The 20,848-nt window shown below is 45.8% G+C and overlaps 1 protein-coding gene across 1 annotated transcript in view; it reads left to right on the top strand.

Annotated features, from left to right (window-relative positions):
* The window catches only part of AMOTL1 (angiomotin like 1), a 54,070-nt gene extending 40,038 nt beyond the window's left edge, over positions 1 to 14,032 (top strand). Inside the window, exons 8-13 of the mRNA XM_005516199.3 lie at positions 2,480 to 2,629; positions 6,055 to 6,245; positions 7,530 to 7,655; positions 8,900 to 9,126; positions 9,837 to 10,106; positions 11,050 to 14,032. Of these exons, the coding sequence (XP_005516256.2) occupies positions 2,480 to 2,629; positions 6,055 to 6,245; positions 7,530 to 7,655; positions 8,900 to 9,126; positions 9,837 to 10,106; positions 11,050 to 11,153 (1,068 nt within the window). The 3' untranslated portion in view covers positions 11,154 to 14,032. The remainder of the gene's footprint in view (positions 1 to 2,479; positions 2,630 to 6,054; positions 6,246 to 7,529; positions 7,656 to 8,899; positions 9,127 to 9,836; positions 10,107 to 11,049) is intronic.
* The last annotated feature ends 6,816 nt before the right edge of the window (positions 14,033 to 20,848 follow it).

Here is a 20,848-nt window from a genome sequence, read left to right as displayed (position 1 = left end):
TTCTGGAGGGCTGCACAGCCCTCTGGGGTATCGGCAACTCCTCCCAGCTTTGTGTCTGTAGGGAACTTGCTGAGGAGGCCTCTGCCCCTTCACTCAAGTCATTGATTAATAGGTTTAACAATGCTGGGCCCAATATTGAACCTTGGGGGACACCACTACTGACAAGCCTCCAACCCTGTGCCACCCTCTGGGATCTGCTGATCTGGGATCTCAGTCCTCCTCACTGTCCACTCATCCATGGTTCCTGAGTTTACCTATGAGGATGTTGTGAGAGACAGTATTGAAAGCCTTGCTGAAGTCCAAGTAGACTATATGACCTGCCAGGATTAATGAAGAAGGGATTGCTGTCAGAGAGATTATACATTGCTATTTAACATAAGAGGAAATAATGAGATGCAGTGTTTGGAGGAGGCTGAAGCTGAGCAAATCAGGCTGAAAATAAAGAGTTAAGAGTAATTAACACTGAAACAGTCTACTTAGTGGATTTGCCATCTCTTACAGTCTTTCATTCAAATCTCATATCTATAAAAATCAGTTGTTCCAACTGGAGTTACATTTCTAGCATGGATATTTTTCCAAGACCCACTCATCTTTACTCAGATTTATTTGCTTGGATGATCCCCTTTTAGCTGTAGCTCTTCACATTTATTTTCCTAATCCCTGGGACAAGGGCAGTGTTGAGGCAAGTTTGCTGATCAAGTGAAGAAGTGAATTCTTTAATTAAATGCTTCTTGCTCTAGTAGATCACAGTTTGGGAACAGAATAAGAAGTAATTTGGTTAAATTGCATAGGAGAAGGCCAGATTAGGCATTAGGGTAAAAGTTTTTGGGCAGTAAAGGAAAATAAGCTGTGAAGTAGTTTGCAGGGATGGGTTGTGTAATTCCTACCCCTGGGTGGTTTTGTAAACAGCGTATACAGATATGTGCCAGGTTTTTTGTACAGTTGATCCTTCCATGCAGCAGGAGGATGGATTGGTACCTCCCCACTTGTCATCCAGTTTTTGGGTTTTTTGAGTCTTTGTGTCTGTGAGGTGTTGGAACCTGGTGTCACATGTCTCTGCTTGTAGTCACTCCTCCCTTATGGAGCCATGCTTCACTGGCAACCCAAGTTAATTTTAATTGCAGCATTTTATGCTTTGTGTTTTAAATGCATTGGTGATTTTTTTGTTGTGGTTTATGAATCTACAAGCAGAATAGAAAAGCCAGAATTGGCTTGAGAACCTGCTTATAAACTTATGAATGTGAGAAGTGCTTTGTTGCATATCTCCTGCAAAATTGTTTTTGAAGGCGGTGGGCATGTGAGCATCATCTCACCCACAAGGGCAGAGGTCTGTGAGTGAACCCTGGGGCCTAGAGGGTGGCTCCAAAGCCAAGTTGTGGCTGCTGTGATAAAGATGGACCCTGCAGCATTTGGCAGGACATGGGAGAGCAGATGAGGTCTGCTGCCAGAGAGACCCTGGGGGAGCTCCCTAACCTTCTCTATCCATGCTGGTGTGGCTGGAGGTAACACAAACACCTTCCTACTGCCAAAATAGCACATTCAGCAGGAAGCCTCTGCTGTGTGGGTCTTGCCAAGTTGTGAGCTCCTGAGGAATGCAGTCTTCATGCTGCTGCCAGAGACTAGTGGGATTATAATCTCATTAATTTTCAGGGAAAGCTCAGGGAGCTGTAAGCATTAGCCTGGATTGCAGCAGGGCTAAGGAGGTCACTCTGCCTGTTGTTGGTGCCAGGAGTTAGGGAGGTTTGTTTAGACCAAGCTATGCTTTTGCTGTGAGCAAGCCTGTATTTCACTTCACCTGTGACATGGATGGATTTAGGGTGACAGAAGAGGAATTCTTTTGGGGTATGCTGCTTGGGCAATCTCTGGCTGTAAAACCCTGCATTGCATTGTCATGTTTAGCTCTTCAGTAATTGCATTATAGATGTAAAGAGGGCCTGGCTTTAGCTTCCAGGACATCCCATCTACAGAGCAGCATGGACAAGCCTGTGAGCAGGACAGAGTAGGTGGAGCACTTCTGGCTGCTGGCACTCCGCTTGTTCCACCTGAGCTGAGCAAATACGCAGGAGTGAGGGAAGAATCCCTCTGTTTGGGTGCAGGCAGTGTGCCAAGGGTCAGCAGTCAATAAAACCCATGGGAATTCCTCTTTACTGGGTCTGCCCTGTGTGTTTGCCCAAAGAGTATCCACCAACATGACAGCTCTTGCTTAGAAATGGTCTGGGGGGTTGATGCTTAGCAGATCCTCAGTGGGTGGAAGATCTGGGGCAGCATTCCTTCCAAAAAGGGTAGCTCTGCCCCAGCAGTGCCTGCTGTGCACATTCCCTGCCTGTCAAAGAGACACCATCCTTTTCCTAGAGAAACTCTTGAAAGCAAATGACCAAAGCCATGCTGAAGCCCAGTGCATGCCTGCAAGTGCCAGGTTTCCCAGCGGCCCAGAGTGGGGTACTGTGCCCTCCAGACTGCTGACCCCCTGTACCCACAGCTGCGCAGGAAGCAGGCCTACGTGGAGAAGGTGGAAAAGCTGCAGCAGGCACTGACACAGCTGCAGGCAGCCTGTGAGAAGAGGGAGCAGATGGAGCGGCGGCTGCGCACACGCCTGGAGCGAGAGCTGGACTCGCTGAGGATGCAGCAGGTGAGGACAGGGTGGTATGGGCAGGACCCCAGCACGGGGCCTTTGGCATTGATTTTAACAGAGATGGTCACTTGCAGCCCTGCCAGGTGACACCTTGCCTTTGGATTTGGGTTGTTGGGCCTTCCTCTATTCCTTTGGATAGGGTTGTGGATCATTGGAAGTGTTCAAGCTCATATTTTGGAAGGAACATATTGAACCTTGTGAAGTTGAATTTAGATGACCTTTGAAGGTCCCTTCCAGCCCAAACCACTCTATGATTCTTATTCCTGACCTTCAGCAGAGGATGGGGCCATTCTTCTGTGGGGCTCTGGATACAGTTGAGGCCTGCCTGCTGTTGGGCTGAGATGTCCTGCCTCCCCTGCCCAATGGCAGGCAGGGCAAAATGTCCTTCCAGGTTTCTCTCTCTAGCAATGACAGACTGTGCAAAAACCAGCTCCACACAGAAGGAGGAGAGGAAAGGTGCAGTACACATGAGATTCACCTGAAAAATTTTAGCCAATGTTTCATGGAAAAGGCCAAATAGTATCATGTGGGATCTGGTAGGATTAAGACCTAGGCCCATATTTGTTCTGTGCAAAGCTTGATCAATATGGTTCACAGAAACTTTGACCCATAACAGATCTGGACCCAAGTGATGTCATCTTCAGACAATAAATTGTTTATATATCAGTCCAGTCCAGAATGGGCTAGGAGTATAGACTTGAATTTCTGTTTGTGACCCCTTGTTTTTCTGCAGGCCTGTGTCTTTAGAGGGGTATTGTTATACTTGAATTTTATGCACAGTTACTCCTTTGTTGCAACACCTTCATCCCTAAGTCACAAAGTCCAGTCATCTTGAAAAGGGAAAAAAAAAAGAAAAAAAAAAAGAGAAGTTTGCAGGGAGAATTTCCAGGCTGCAGCCTGCACCAAATGCCGAATACATGGGCATTGGCTCTGGAGGAGAGTGAGCAGATATGCTAAATGTATCAAACTACAGCTTGGGGAAAAACCAGCAACATAAGCAAAGCATGATGCTCTTGGAACTCCTGAAGGGCTCACTCATATCTGTCATCACACGCATCTGCTACTATAACCTTTACTTATTTATAAGCCATTAGTGGACACCAAAGCAGCTGTTACACAGAGCTTGTGCTGCCAGAAAGCAGAGGGGCTGATCCCGCTGGCAGCATGCCATTGGGAAATAGCTGTACGGTCAGGGTCAGTGGTTTCTAGAGTCATGAGGCAGCCAGACCTGAGAGCATCCCCTTCCTTCTGGCAGGGCCCCCAGTACTCTTCCCAAGGTATCATTCTGCTGCTGTTCCCTGCAGACCCTTCTCATTCATCTCTACTCCTTCCTGCTGTTATAGAAGTGTTTTAAGTCTTTTCTTGCCCAGTTCACCTTGGGCTTGGTGTTCAAGTTCTCTCAGAGTCTTTTCCAGCTCTCTTCCAATTTAGCAGAGGAATTAAATGGAATATGATATGCTAATGCCATCTGAGAAAAGAACATCTGAGAAAAATACAATTAAAATTTAAGTGAAGGTAAAACTGGAACTAAGAAAGGCTGGGATACAGAGACAAATTGATATATTAAGTAACAGGGATGGACTGTTACTGAAATCCTTGTCTTGGGTGTTCAGGCTATGTCTGTTCATTTTCGCAGAAAATTCCTCTGTAACTTAGATTGTTTAATTTAAAATATTTTTTTTTGTACTGTAATTAGCAATTGGCTTTTGGGTTGACATAGTTTTCAAATGCCTGCACCCATTCCATCTAGTAAGTTTTAAGAGGAAAGGTATTCTTAACTTCTTGTCTTATGTATCAGCTTTGAGAGAAAACTTCAGGGTATTTTTGCTATTGTTCTCTATACAGTTTGTTTATGATCCACAATGCTGCAGAGAATCACATGGCATCAAAATACCCCAGCTTTTCACTTCAGAGCTGTCTTCTCTGAGTAATCAAAGTTACAGCTACTGAAATATTTTCTCATTGCAGAGAAAAAAAGGAGATTTTCTTTTCTTATTTTTACTAGAGTCAGCAGAAGAGACCCAGCACATAAAGAGACAGCCAGAATCTCTTCTGTCCCTGGCTTGCTGGTAGTTGAGTCCAAATGGCAAATCTTCCTTATCACTGACGCACAACTTGGGACCAATAAATAAACTCTTTCAGTCAGCACTGCGGGCTCAGTGTGCAGGGCTTGCAGATGTTTTGACTCAGAAGATGATAGGCACCCGTCATGTCTCAAGATACCATATGTAGATCAGGACCACAATTCCAAAATACTGCCTTCCTGACAGAGGTTTGACGATATTTTTGCAGGAGCAGAGTCACAGCCATTGTTCCCAAGGGCCTCTCCATACTGCATTCCCAGGAAGCATCTTCCAAACATGTTGTTACTGCACCAGAGGCAAAAGCTTCAGCCCTTCCCTGGTACCTCTGGTTTCAGTACAGCTTTGCCAGTGGAACTTCAAGGTGCAGCATGAATGAGAAGCCAGTGCTCCTGAGAAATGCTTTCCTCTTTAGCACAATACTGTTCACCATGAAGTATAACAAATCTCTTGCATTTTTTATTTAAAAACTAATTTATTTCTACTGAGTTCTTCCAGAGCTTCATGCTTTTCCCCTCAATGTGCACACATCCCTCTGCTGAGCCAAGAACTGGATCTCCCTCTGCTCTCTACCAGCAGTGAGAGGAGCTCAGGGTAACTGCCCATGCTGCTTAAGTGACTTAAGTGCTGTAACTGGGTGGAATAAATCCTGCCTGGACAAGCACTTTTCTTGCAGCATAGATGGAAAGTGTTGCACACCCATTGCTGCTTGTCAGTGTCCCATGGGAGCCACCCCACAGGTGCCTGGGGATCTTCTGTCCCTCTAGTTAGAAAGTTAGCTGTTACACCACAGAAAGCATCCCCTGAGGGCACAAGAGAACTGATGTGTCAGAAGAGACAAGCTTAAATGCATGGCTGGGATATTTTCCCAGCTGCTGCTTTAAACAGGGTACATTTAACTAGGTCACAAGGTGCTTTTTTTTCAGCTTTAATATATAAGCCCTCTGGTAATACTGCCTGTCCATACTAAGCACAGCCCAGCCATGGGCATGAGGTCCCAGCAAGAAGAATATATTTTAAAACTTTATTGCTTCTTTTCCTACCAACTTTTTTTCCTACTTTTTCCCTTGGCTTGGGGTATCCCAGGAAATCTCTGCACATCCAGGGTTTGCAGCCAAATCCCTGCTTCAGTCAGCATGGTCTGGAGAAGCATGTGCTAGGGTTGCACATACAGTCAACTCATTTGTTCTCTTGCAAGCTGAGTGGTTTAGCCTGGGATTTCCACCTGCCTCTGTCAAAAGACATGGGGATATCTTTGTATGTGCCAAAAAACTGAGGAAAAAAGGGTCAGCTCACCATGCCTGGCAGGGCGTGAACATCTGTCACTGTTTCCACTGGCAGAGGCAGGGCAGCTACCAGGCAAGCAGCCTTCCAGAGCATAATGCCCCAGCCCTCATGGAGTTGGTGCGGGAAAAGGAGGAGAGGATCCTGGCCTTGGAAGCTGACATGACCAAGTGGGAGCAGAAGTACCTGGAGGAGAGTACCATCCGGCACTTTGCCATGAATGCTGCAGCCACAGCTGCAACAGAGAGGTAAGATGATCTTGCTGCAAGCTGGCAGCTCTGTTCACCATGGAAAGCATGGTAAAATACTACAGAATGGGTGTTTTCTTAAGGCTGGATATTGCTTGCCTTTCCCTGCTGAGTTGCACTGCCAGGGTTAATGCACTTCTCCAGGGTGTCATGCCAGTGAAATAGAATAGTTGGTTGAGACAGAATTTGTCCTTCTGACCAGGTGTGAAAGTTTATCAAATCTAGGCATCAGATTGAAGCAATGGCTTCTGGCAGTCTCAAGGTGCCAAATTACACAGCACAGGTAAGGCAGCTCCTCCCAGTACCCTGGCAGAGTGAACAGGGACTTGGTATATGGCTGCAACAAGATTGTTTAACCTAGTTTTAAAAACTTGTAATAACGGAAATTTTGTTACCTAAGTACCCTTTTTCACCACTTCATTAATCTTCAAACTAAAATGTTTTTCCTGATAGATAAGCTAAGCTTCTTCACTGCAAATTACCTTGACTGATTCTTGTCCTTCATAGGAATACAGGATGAACAGACTACTGTTGATGTTCAAATAGCCTTGTAAATATTGGAAGACATATATTCCCTGTTCTATTTTCCCTGGTCTGAACTAGCTTTCTCCCCTCAGCCATTCCTGACATGCCCTAGTGTAAACCCTTTCCCATTCACATTGCCTGTGTCTGGACTATCTGTCTCCAGTTTGTCTGTGTCAAAGTGGCAACCAAAAGCACAAAAGGCAGTCATACTTCCCACCCATCAGGAGGATGGGATAGTGAACTTCTCACCCCAGTTTCTTAGGAACCAAATCCCCAGAAAACATCCTAAAATGAGTTTTCCCTTTGAAATGCGTTTAGGTGTGTGACTCAGGATGGACTTTCCTTTTGCACTCCAGTCTAGGCAGAAATTCCTGTGCTGTTTTTCAACTTTCAAAGGGCAGAGCATTGTTACTGGTTCATGATGTAGTCTTGTTGACTTGGGATCTGGTGAGTGGGTCCCTCTGATATCTGACCCTATCCTTCTGGGTGGCTGTTAGTCCTGTGGATCACCCATGGTCCCAGCATGCCCTCTGTTCCTTTAATCCAGTTAAATGAGTGGCATTAATGATCCAGCCCAAGCCAAGAGTAGCCTGCAACAGGATGCCCTGATGCCAGGTAGCCATCGCTTGACAGACAGCCATCGCTGGCTTGCTCGTTGAACAGGGGTTTGGGGTTTTCTTTGCAAGTTTCAATCTCACTTGCAAAAGCCATCCTCACAGTCTCAGGAGCCTGACTCACCATAGTGAACCTCTTTTCCAGGGATGCCTCGGCCCCGAGCCACTCACACAACGGCAGCTACGGCGAGATGGCGCTGGAGGTGCGGGGCTGGCAGGAGGAGGAGGAGATCGTGCAAGCCAACCGCCGCTGCCAGGACATGGAGTACACGTAAGAGATACTGTGCCATTCCTGCTTGTTGTGGTGTTGGGACTGGATTCACATAAACCAGGATGCCCTTCTGTTCCTTCCTACATGCCTGGAAAGGATGGGCATGGCTTCACTTTGACTTAGTTTTGCTCTTTAGCATTCAAACAGGGATTAAAGAGTTGTCATTAGATAACTTCCTCTCTACCTTCCTGTTAAGCCTTCTGCGGCAAACTCAACATTTTTACAAAACAGAGGCTGTTCCACTATTAAAAGTAGTCTGGCACGCAAGGACACAAATTTGCAGACACTTTTATAAAAAAAGGTGTATTTGTTGCTTGTGGAAAATACCGGTGATTGTTTTTACTGGGTTTGGGTTTTGTTTTTCAGTTTTCAGGATGCAAGCTAATCCTGCTTCCGAGGAAGTAGTGGGGTTTTGACACTGCCTTCATAAATATAGATTAGCATCTTGTGTTTACATTGCTAATTAAATGTCTGATGATGAAAACTAATGCTTTCACTGCTTCACAAAATGCACCTGCGTTGTTATATATATTGTACAGCACAGTCAGGCTAGTCATTTGACTATCAAAGTGTACAAAATTTTGAGAAATACAGTTTTGTAGCTGTTCAGTATGATTTGTTGTTAATAATTTCTGAAGAACAGTTCAGACAGTCACATTTTTTTAGTGATTTGAGAGTCTTCAGGGTCTGTATGAGAGAAGAAGTGAACTCAGCTCTGAACACTATGTGCTGATTGTTTTTGCAGCAGTGAGGGTGAAGGAAGAGTCCAGACCACCTGTAAGAGAAACCAAAAGGAACTCACTTCAGCAGGTCTTTACTCCAGCTGACAACAGACCTGAATCCTGGGGTTAACTCAGTATGCCAAAGCATATTGTCCAGATTTAGCCCTGATGTATTACAGAAGTGAAAATAGCCTATGTGCTTGTATTGTAAAGGTAGCAATGTGCAGCCTGGTCAGGATACTGCCCACTGCTCCTGCTGGGTTAGTAAAACCATAGCATAGATGGGTTCAGTTAACCTTGCACAAAAGTTTTAGCTTAATAGCTAGAAATACTGCCTGTTTTAAAGTGCATGGTTATCCTTGGAGGAACTTCTGGAAGCTGTCTTGTCCAAGTATCCATAACCAGAGAGGACAGAGCAGCAGGTCATCTGCCTGGGGACCTCCCTGCTGCCTCCAGGTGTGGAGACCTGCCCATATGAATGTTTTTTCCATTCCTGTAAGTAGAACATTCATATTTTGGCAGAATAAAGAATCTCCATGCCAAAATAATTGAGAAAGATGCCATGATCAAGGTCCTTCAGCAGCGGTCACGCAAGGACCCTGGGAAAGCTGACAGCGCCAGCCTGCGACCGGCTCGGTCCGTGCCCTCCATTGCCGCTGCTACAGGCGTGCATTCGCGCCAGACCTCACTCACCAGCAACCAGATAGCTGAGGAGAGGAAGGAAGAAAAGCTCTGGAAGGGAAGCATAGGTGAGTTCAGCTTTTGCTTAAGCTTTGGGTCATCCATCACTTCATCCTAATCCTTCTGCCTGAGCTTAGCAAAAGTGCCTTGGCACGCATTGCCCTGACAGCTCATTTCCAGAGCACTTTCCATGGGCAGAATGTGTGTCCTTGTGCTTAAGTGAAAAACAAGACATTCTTTAACCTCGCATTATATATTAATTACATTTTTAATCGTATTAAATAATTCTGCACTGATTATAGAAAGCCATAGTTGAGGGAAGTTCTCCCAGATACAAGCGCATAATCTTTGCAACTTTATGGGAATAAATAACAAAGTTGGACTAGAAATAAAGCCTGAATAAAGTTAATCAAAAGGGTGAGCATCCTGTTGGATAGGACAGCGTGATGTGATGTGGCAGTTGAATGGGAAAATCAGTGCAGGACTGCCTGTTGTTTGGGGCCACGTAGGATGGGGGTGTGGAGGTGTGCAAGGCTGTGTTGTGATTAAGTGCCACGGGGATGGGTGTGCAGAGGGGGAGGGAGGGAGGGGAAGCTGCTTTCAAAAAGCTGTTTTATAGGAAAGTACCATATGGATGCCAGAAAAAGCAGCATCAAGGGGAAAAGCTAAGCTGAACTGAATGACTGGAGCCATACCCAGCATCTTGTAGCTCCGGGGTGGGACAGGGGACATCCCATACATTTGAGCCAGGATGTGACTGACCTCTATGTGTTTTCAGGGCTGCTCTTGGGAAAGGAGCACCATGACCACCCATCAGGCCCCTCGCTGCCTCCGCCTCTGCCCTCCTTGTCTTGCATGCCTGTCCCAGTGCCGGCAGCCTCCCACGCCAAGACAGGCAGCAAAGACAGCAGCACCCAGACGGACAAAACCGCTGAGCTCTTCTGGCCCGCCACTGCCTCCTTCCCTGGCCGGGGACGCCTGGGTACCACCCCGTCACACAGCCCAGCCCCACGGCCCCTGGGGACACGAGTGGCCAGCGAGAAACTGGGTGAGCTCTGCCAGATCCCCCGTCAGTGCAACATGTCAGCACCTCTGGGGCTATCAGCAGTCCCCAGAGACACATCATAAATGGGGGCAAGGTGTTGGTATGTGGTGCTGCCACAGTTTGTAAGGTACGGTGGAGGTTTCTTCAGGGAAACTAAAACTGTAGAGAGAGAACTTTCTAAGGCTGTCCAGAGTGGCTTTGCAGAGCTTTGTGCTTGGCTGCTTCTGTAAAGCTCCATCAGTCTGTGGCAGGCAGAATTTGTAATTATTCATGCTGCCAGGTATAAAATTGTAGTTTCACACCTTGAAAACACTCCACACCTGCTCACAGACTCTTCACCTTTTTTTCCACTGAAAACATGGTTAGTTAAAGCACCATCTTCTCTCTAATTATTAAAGGAAAGCTGGGGCAAATAGTAAGGGGAAAGTGGAGATATTTTTTTAGGGGGGATGAAGAAGTACAATTTTAGTTATTTTTGAAAGGTGTAAACTGCTGGTTTGCAGCCCTAGCAAAGGAGACATTTATTTTGTGCACATTATTTTGAAAAAGCCTATTTCTTTCCTCTTTCCTCTCAAAAGCAAGTTTTCCCTCTAAAAACATGCTATGTATCATTAAAAGAGCTGACTGTCACAGAACTAGATGGTCTTTAGCATCCCTTCCAACTCAGACCATTCTGTGATTTTAGCTAATGAGGTTCTTTGGTCTGTACCTCTTAAATACCAACTCTGTACCTGTCCACAGCATCTGTGCACACCGACACACCTGCTGTCATTGTGCAGGGAATTCAGCATCACACGTTCTTAGTGTCCTGAACAAATTTGGCTTTCAGTATGTAGGATCTACAGGCAATACATGCATCACCTTCAAGGAACGGGTTGATATTTTCTTTGAACAAATTGCTGTTGAATTTGGACTGAAGATGGACTTTCCCTTCTTTCCTTTGCAGAGAACTCCAGCCACGGGAAACTGGCTGACAGCAAAGGCAGAGTGAGCAGCCTGCTCCACAAGCCTGAGTTTCCAGATACAGACATGATGGAAGTCCTCATCTGAGCAGAGGACAGCATCTCTGGGGTTTTGTGTTTGTACAGCCAGGCACAAGATGGTCCTCAGCGTGCCAACCTTGAAAAGTAACCTTGAGTGTCTGAAAAAGACAAAGTTTATTCCCAAATTGAAGCTGGAGCCTGGTATGGTGGGATTTTGACCAGGCGAGAAGTCGAGAGCACTGAAGAGGAGTGATGATTTTCTGAAATTGAGATTTTCTGAACAGAAAGGGTTGTTGAATATGGAAAGTGGTGTGAGAAGGGGAGTGTTGAGGAAAAAGGATACTGTGTTTTCTGGCATAAAGAGAAAATAGTGAAGTTACAGACTGGTTGCATGCTGCTGTTTTCCTGCCTCTGCAACCAGGACAGGGAGTGAAATCCTGTCTCTCTGGAGGCCAGAGAGAGTTTCTGAGTAATCCAGGAAAAACTTGCATCTTCCTCAGTATCAATGCATTTCTCAAAAGTTTTAGTCTCAAAAATTTCACTTCTTAATTTTTGTGAATAATTGGTCTGTAGATGTTCATGGCAGGTTCTTGTAAGTATTTGTTTGAAGTGGCAATGGTGTGGCTTTCCTGGGCAGGCAGGTCAGGTGCCTCTTTCCTGGCTGGACAAGAGTTTCTCTTGGAGCCAAATTTACAGTACAAATATTCATGTCTTGCAACCTCAGAGCTTGCTAAGACTTCTTTTTTTGATATGAGCAGTTGATGCCTGGAATTCTCCTGGTGGATGAATGTAGAAGGAGGAGGGGGGACCTTGCTGAAGCAAATCCCATTGTAAGCATAGGAAAGTTTCAGGAGGGAAAGCTGGGGGAGAATCCCAGCAGCTCCCTAAAGGGCTGTGCATTATAGAGTTCCTTCAGAGGGGAGCTGCAGGGGTTTGTTTTTAGAGGAGTTACGCTGGGTTCGCATGTGAGATCAGAAGATAGCTCTTTCTGGGCACTGGTTCATAATATTGGAAGAATCCGTATGTTTGTGGTAAGAACAAGATTTTTCCTTACTTTCAATTCTTATAGCCAAATCCTACCTTCTTTAAGCTTGCAATCCTGCTGTTCAAGCTGATGTGGGACTGGACATTAAGGAGTGCAGGAAGGAGCAGGCTGGGAAGGGTTTAACTGCAAAGCAGTACGCGAGCATCATGTGTTTTCTGTGCTGAGCTGTGGTTTCTTTTCACCTTATTTTACCCAGGGTGGAACATTTCTTATTTTCAGCTCTATCCCTGAACTCAGTAAGAGGCAGCCAACTCACCCACAGTGTTACTCGTGGCTTTGTGCACTGCACATGCCGATGGGGAAATTTTCCTCAGTGAGGCATTTCTGTATTGGCTTTGCAGTTCCTGAGCCTTGTGGTGCACCATAATGACTTTAAGGAGAGCTTGGCTTTGGGAAAAACAGCGATGGTATCTGATGTGAAGCTGCCTAGAGTGGAAAAATGATGGGTGCTAGAAGTAATCATGGACTCAGGGCTGGCTCAGGGTCACCTCTTCCTGTAGGTGACAAATCAGAGCCCTTGACTGTTGAGAACACCAGGCATTTTAAACCCTGCTTTCACCAAAAACTGAAGTCCTTGTGAACTCAAAGCCTTCACAGGCCAGAGCCTTGTGCTCAATACTGCCTAGCTGATACCTTTATTTTAAAAAGAACAAAATGGCTATGTTAAAGCTATGCACTTATTTTTGCGTGTACCTAGAATTAGATGTATGTTGTTGTCACCCTCTTTCTGAGTTTTGCACTTGTTAAACAAATTAATGGTAGGTAGGTTGTGTAGCAAGCAAACTGTGTGTTTCAAGTATTAGCAGCTTTGCATTGTGAAACCAAAGGTGTAAAACCCTTGGAAGATGTTATGCAGCTTAATATATGCCTTGTAAGATATTTTTTTTTCCTCTAAAGTTAATTTAAATGTAATTGTTTGCATAAGAGCCAGGACTGCGTGTGACATCACCACTGACCCACTGTTGTGGCCCTTCCTCAAGTGTCTATGGTAGGAATGGGGCAGGAGAAAGATAAATCAAGGGAATACAAGTAAAATGTTGGTGAATTTTTAATTGCATCACTTTTTATCCAAGAAATAAGGATAGCCAGGTGCTTGGAAGTCCCTAAGCATTTTGTTACCAGCTGTAATATTTCTTTAGCTGAAACTCTTCAGTAAGTTGTGTGCAGGCAGACAGTGAGGTGTCCAGGAGAAACAGTGCTGGATCAGCATGGATCAGCTCTCAGTTATGTTTGGTAGTGGTTCAGCTCGATTTCTCCAAGTCAGCTAGAGTACAGCACTCCTCCTTGGGGAGACCACAGCCTCTCCAGTTTCTGCTATCCAAAGCTGGCTTTACACTTGATGCTGCCCCAGATTCACGGTCACATATAGGGGACTGTTAGAGTGTAGGCAACTCTCGTTGTAGGCAACAGCTCAAATAAACCAAGAGGTTCATTCTCACCAATTGTGTTGAACTCAAGAGATGTTAGTTTTCCTGGAGGGAAAGTCTAGACGACTGGTGTGTCCCCCTCCAGCCCAAGCGTGAGCAGGGCTTGCATGGAGTACTACTGCTATATATCAGCCCCGCTGAGCAGAGCAGTGCAGCTCCATTTGTGCTGGCTTTCCCAAATCTTTGAACTGTTTTGTGTTTTTGGGAAACTGTGCTGTAGCCATTCCAGGTGATGTCAGTGGTAACTAGTTGTAAAATACTGTCATTTTTTATTGTTGTTGGTTGTATAGAGAAGTTTGTGTACAGTGTTGTACAGCTGGAGGGTTATTTGTACATAGGGGGAAAATGAAGGACGTTTTGTGTCACCCCCAGCAAATGTTGATATTGTTGGTCAGCCAAAGATTTCTTATTCTTTGCTGTTTAAATTTGTGCCTTACTATTGTAGATAATAAATGTATAAACATGTTTATTTTCTCACTTTTCCAGTGTGAATACATTAAGTCCTCCAGAAGAAAGGACTTCATAAAAATTCTTTCAGCTTTGAAAACAGTATGCTAAGACTAAGAGGGGATACCTCAGGGACTTTAAAGGTTGCATCTTCTCCATTTTTCACACGTGTTAATGAAAAGCCCCACAGCTGGTGACACCAGTAGGTGTATGTGGGCATGAAATCAGTGGGTCTCCATGGCAGAGGATCAAACTGGGAGCTTGCCCAAGCAGGAAGAGCATGATTTTAGAGATGATCAAGAAGAGATGATTTTAGTGAGATCATCTTCACTGAAAGGAAATGAGAGGGGAGACTTAATGAGATACTTCGGTGAAGATACAAATATTTTTTAGCTCTATGTTCCTGCTAAGCACAGAACTCCCAATTTTTTTTGTATTTTTTTCTGGAGTATCTGGGGCTTCTTTATTTGATAGATGTGGGCTCAGTGTGAGTGAGGTACCTAAATATCTTTTATATCTAGATGTTCTTGAATTATATACTGTGCTCAGTAAGGAATATAGACCAGATCACATTACATGCTGTAGTGCTGGCAAGGGGAATGCTCCGGTCGGGTGGAAATATTGTTCCTATGTTTGTTTATGCAACTGAAATAAATGGGGGGAAGGGAGCAAAAGTTAGCCAAGTGTCTGGGTTTGAGCTAGGGAGGTTTGCTCAGCAGGCTCTCACATGCTCTTGAAAGTGTCTGTTAAAAAATTCCTGAATCAGGTCCCAGGGAGCTGCAGGCATGAAAGGCATGAATGCCACTAAGGGCCTCTCTCTTCTATGAGCTCTCCTCTGCCTGTCCCAACCTTCTGTCCCCAGATCCTTGCACACATTGAAAAAAACTAATACTCCTGAGCAGGAGTGTGTCAGAAAAGATCCAGAGGGGGTTGCAGAAGCTTGAGGAGAAGTTTGCTTGACCCAGATCCCAGCACTGCGTGTTCCCCATGCAAGCACAGGTCAGCCTGACCCATCTGATCACTCCATCTTCAAGACATGGCAGATGGTAGTATTTCTTGTGCCAAGAACAAAAGTTTGGTGATTGCTGAGATTGTGGCTTTTTGACTTTCTTCAAGTCAAGATTTGACAGCAAAATTTGGCATGTATCTTGTTTTTCAAGGCCATGGAAGAAAAGAAACTGAGAGATGCCAAACCATTATTAGGATGGGAATAGCCTCATGGCCAGCTGTGTTCAGGTGTAACAAGGAGAGGGCTTATTCCATTTTTGGGTTGTGTCTTCACCACAGATGCTCTGGCCAAAAAAAAAAAAATGTCACTGTAACACTGTCTGCAGGTTAAATATATTTTTCATATTAATGCCAGGAATAAACGTGCAAAGAAGCAAACTTCCGGAGTCAATTTGTTTAAACATTAAAATCTGTTATTCCAAAAGTAAGTAACAGACTTGCAACATATAAAGGAAGAGCTCAGAAGAACTAAAACTATTAGCAAGATTGCCATTTAGAAGCAATCAATAATTTAGTCCCATTCAAAATGACCTTTTCAGGATTCACTTGTGTTCAGTGCACTGTTCAGCTGTGGCATCTCTTCTGTGCTGGTTTGTTACCACATTCAGGGCTTTCTCCTCCCAAAGTTTGAGGGGCACACAAACAGCAGTGAGGTACATTCTTGGGGAAAAGCTGTGATTTCCAGCAGCTTTACATTCCTTCTGGGTCTGGGCTTAAGGTACACTGCAGTGAAAAGTTCAGATCTCACTCCCTGGCAGGAAGGATGCTGCCAGGTGTCTGTTTATCATCAGGATACCCAGCCTGGGGTCTGGATGCAATCTAACAAACCGAGCTGGTCTGAGCACCCTGTGCTGTGTTCCTCCACCGCTCTGGGCCAGGTAAGTCAGCCTGAAGGTAGTAACCCCCCGTCTCTGCAAACCAAAGCTAGTGGGGAAAACAGGGCACGATGTCCACGGTGCAGTCCCACCTGAGCGAGGGGTAAAAACATGACCAGCTGTCATCGTGCCAGTGTGATTAATGTTCATCCAGACCTTAAGCTGCGGCTTTGAAGCCTTGTAAAACCAAACACGAGTGCCCAGCATTCCTGAGCTATAAAAGGCCCGGGAATTCATTGACTCGAGCTATGAAGACCACAAGCTATTTTCTTTCATACCGACCACTTCAGCTTTAGATGAACAAAATATCAGTGTGCATAGTTTCCAGAGTAACCCTGCATGGCCCTGCTGCAGTCCAGAACTCGGTCCTGTGCCAGTGCCCTCCAGTCTGACACAAAGCAGGGCAGCAATTAAGAGATGAGACCCAGGTCTATGTTGGCCCCCCATCCTGTGAGAGGCTGAAGACCTGCAGCAAAGTTTAGTGCTGAAAGGGAACTTTTTTCCCCTGTACCACATGATGAGGCAGCGATGGAGCTTTTGGCAGGCTAGAAGTTGGAGGAGGGCAATGCCACCACCTCTTGGGAGGTCATACTCACACGTGACCATTGTGGTGGCTTCTCCAGCTGCTTGGTGGATTCTGACTCCTTGTTCATGGCTCCCCTGGTGCCTGTGTGCCCTGGGAGCACCCTCAGTCCCCTGCAGAAGCAGGGTGGACAGACAGTGACCCTCCAGGCATGTGAAGCTTCCTCCAGGACAACTGGACTCCGAGTGAGAACAGGGGACTGTGATGGCAGCTGACATCCTTCTGCTGGTCCCTGCCGGTCCCTGGTTTGATCAGCCCAGGTAGGAAAAATCCTGCTGGGAGGAAGCTCCAGGAGGGAGAAAGGTGGTGTGAGGAGATGGAGGTCCTCTTGCTTGCTCAGTTACTTGAAACATTTTTAAGATGACCCTTTCTGGTAGGTTTGCTATTAAAACTGCAATGCAGTTTAGTGTGCAAAAAAATTGCTGCTTGGTGTAAATTCCATCTGAATTCATAGAAGGAACCTTAAAGACCATATGTAATTCCAACACCCCTACCCTGGGCAGTGACACCTTCCATGAGACCAAGTTGCTCAAAGCCCCACCCAACCTGGCCTTGAAGATTTCCAGGAACAGGGCATCCACAACTTCTTGCGCAGTCTCCTTCAGTATCTCACCACCCCCACAGTGCACAATTTCTTCCTTATGTCCAATCTAAACTTTTCCTTTTTAAAGCCATTACCCTTTGTCCCATCACTATGTGCCCTTGTAAAAACTCCCTCTCTGGCTTTCATCCTCTCAGTGCACATCCTACCCTGCTTCTCTGCTGCATCCTCTCACCCTGCTGCCTCCAACATCTTTTTCCAGTTCAACCATGCCAGAAACAGGCAGTGAAAGCCCAGGGGTTCAGGTTCTCATGTGCCACCAGTTTTACTGTTCAGTTTTAAGACTGAACAGCTTAAGAGGAAGGGACTACCCTCATCTAGGTGCTTGTACAGTGCTTTGAACAGTGGGTCTGTGTGGTAGCCCCAAATCATACTCTCAAGCTGTAAATAAGGATATTTGATGATGATTATTATCTGTGTGCCAGCTCTGTGCACATCTGCTTTTAAAATTAAATCATTGTACAGATTCCTTAAGCCTAAATCTGGTGCACAGGTCAGAGCTCTCTCACTTTAGGTGTTAAATAGTGCCTTATCCCCACCACAGGGCTTTTTTTAGACGGCTGAGCCTTTCTTTTCAGATGCCACGAGTGCCTTATCGTGTTACCCAGCTGGCTATGTGTGCTGCCTCTTCTGCCGGCAGGGCTCTGAAGCCTCACCCGACCCCGAATAGAACTGCACCCCCAGCCTACATCATCCCTGTCCCCATCCAGCACTAACAGGTCCCCTGTGCCATTCTCCAGCGGCCATGGGCCAACTCCTGGCAAAGCCAGCTGGCACAAGCGTCTGCCCCTGTGCCGAAACAGCGTGGGAACCACTCCCTCTGCTGGCTCATCCTGCCGGCTCTTACCTGGCACTTAGACTGGGAAGGCTGGGAGGGGGCTTTTGGTCTGAAGGGTCCAGCAGGTAATGATGATGCTGATTGCAGTAGCATTATAGTTACAGCGATTATAGTAGCAGCAGCAGTAGATGAAGAGAGGAAGCAGAATAGGAAGACAGACTAGGAGGAACCTGATCTAGTTGAAGATGTCTGCTGTCATTGCATAGGGGTTGGACTAGATGGTCTTCAAAAGTCCATTGCAATCCAAACCATCCTATGAGATAAGGCTATAAATAAAAATAAGAATGGGAATAGAACAAGAAAATAAGAAAAACAGGAATAGGAATAAGCATAATAAAAAATCTGGTTCATTACAGGGAACAAGAAAATTAAGAAGATAAGGAAAAGAAGGAGAAAAAGAAGTCTGGTCACCTCTAGTGGCAGAAGAAAGTTTGAGTATGAAGAATTTGATTTTAGGGTGAGCTGGACATTCATGCTAAGGGAAATTTTTCTGTTATCCCCCACTGACCCCTGGCTGTGGCCAGGCCTGTTCAAATGTAGGCATTTCCAGGTTAAAAAAGCTCAATCTAAACACAGGGCTTTGAGCTTGCAGTAAGAAAATAGGATTGTGTGCTCATGGGAACTGGGTTTACATTTGAAAACTAGTATATTACATAGTCCCTAGGTGTGAAAGTCCTCTATGCATCATCATCCAGTTGAACTGTTCAGACCCAAAACAGCTACCACAGACCAGGTTTGTTTCAGTTTTAGAGAGGAATTTCATACACTCCTTTAGAGCAAGTATTTCCCAGCACTCAACAGCCTTCACCCCACACATGCCAGCTTTCTCCTTGGATCTTTCACCAGCGGCAAGATTTTTCCCGTGTGAAAAATGTGCTTGAAGTTCTAAGTAGAAGATACGTTTCTGGATGCAGGAGCCGTCCCTCAGCTTGCCAGAGAGAGAAATGCCATTTTGAGGCCCCCTTCAGGAGCAGCTCCAGAGTTGCATTGTGCTAGGCATTTGTTAGTGGGGCATGCCCCACCAGTCCTGTGTTACCATCATGTGCAAAAATCATGACCCATGGCTCCTGATCCCAGCAGAGCTGGCATGGAAGGGTGCTGCAGCCCAGGACTGCTTGGTCACTAGCCAGCAGCTGGGAATCCCTTTGGCAATCTCATCCTCATCCCACCAGTTCCATGTGTCCCTTGTGGGGGACCATCAGGAAAGTACCGTGGAGTCTGCACCCATCACTAAAGCAATTTATGTGGACTGTTTTGCTGGATGCTGGATGAGTCAAAGTTTTCCCTTTAGCAGAGCACCATAGAAAGAGGGAGAACTGGCAGGAACACGCATCACTGTGCCTTGTTTGCTGGGCAATGTGGGACGTTAGAGGGCAGAAATATTGTGGCCCTGCTATGATTCTCTTGGCCTGAGTTTTCTAGGCCCAGTATCACTGGAGCCCCAGGCTCTTTTCCTGTCTCAACCCTAACAGGAAGCCTAATGCCATTTTGCTGCTGGGTCTGAGGTCCCCATCACCATGGGTGGTCCAGATTAGAAAGATGTAGAAGCAGGAATGTTGGGGCCCTGCTGGGATCACCTTGCCAGGACTTTTCCAGCCCCACTTTTCCTGGAGCTGTAGGCTCTTTTACTCTCTCAACTCTGACCCTAACCCTAAGCCTAAGACTAACCCTAACCTTAATGGCAGCTTGGCACTGTGGCAGAGGTCCTCATTGCCATAGGTATACAGATTAAAAAGTGTTGAGCTGGCAATGTAGCACCTGCTCTGATGCCCTTGCACAGCCTTTTTGAGTGCCAGTAGCCCTGAAGAACTGCTACTTCTGCACTCAGTTACCATCCAGCTGAGTGCAGTTCAAACACCCTCTAGATCTTCTGTAAATCTCTCCTCACATTCCCTTGCACCAAGGCACTTTGCGGCCTCTCTCCATTTTCTTGCAACACACTCACTCCAGTTCTGATTTGATACTCTTGGCAAGGAGTAATTACTGGGGGGAAAAAGAGATGAAATTTAATAGCAAACCCACTCTAAACCAACAACTACTGAAGAGGAGCCAGCAAGGCTATAGCAGTAAGGAACAGAAAAGCTTTATCCATACACACTCCTGTTTGCAATCAGCAATTGCTAGTAGCTTTCTATTAAAAGGGAGAGTAAAATTGAAAATGTTTCTGATACATATGACTGCTAATTGATGAAAAATACTGACTTTGAGAATGTGGAATTTTAATGAAATCTTCATGCCAAAAGGCATTCTCACTCTGGATCCAGACATGCTCTCATGCTCTGCAGCTACAGCTGAGCTAAGAGGCATCTCAGCAGCCAAAGGCATCCCAAGCTCCCTCCTCCTGCCGGAGTCTGACCTGGAAAGTGTGAACTTTCCCAAGTGACCAATGAGGAGCACTTCTGCCACTATCCCCTGCCTTGAGCAATATTAACTCAGATCTTCTGCATCTCTCTTGTGACCACCTTATGCTCTAAGGTGGGTCCTTGTCCTGCTCCAAGTGTTTCAGCACCACAGGGGTAAAGGTACACCCACTTCCATCAGGAACAGAGCTGGGATGCCAGCACCCTGTTTGCTCCTCAGATCCAGGGTTGGGACTGGAAGAGTTTACATGCCTGGGACACTCCTGTAAATTCACAAAAGCTGAAGCAGAGCCAAAACCTGAACCCTGCTTCCCTCCCATCTCAAAGCAGGGTTAAATCATTTCTTCATCCCTTTGCTTCATGCCAACTCCATGAATATAACAAGTTCTGCAACTCAAGTCCACCAAGAGGAATAAAATCCAGGCCACCATCTTGGCTGCAAATATACTCCAGAGCCCAGATTACAATCCCCTGCTCTAATGCCCGTGAAACACCATCTGTCTTTTATTGGAACAAATGGCAGAAAGGGGTTTACATAAAGAAGGACTTTATTTGCTTTTTATTTTTTTAAAATTTTT

This window comes from Pseudopodoces humilis, chromosome 2 (genome assembly GCF_049639895.1).
Source record: "Pseudopodoces humilis isolate 2021_Gansu_Grassland_sample_001 chromosome 2, ASM4963989v1, whole genome shotgun sequence".
Classification (NCBI taxonomy): Eukaryota; Metazoa; Chordata; class Aves; order Passeriformes; family Paridae; genus Pseudopodoces; species Pseudopodoces humilis.
The sequence above is the reverse complement of the archived record's forward strand: the minus strand, read 5'-3'. Positions and strand labels throughout refer to the sequence as shown.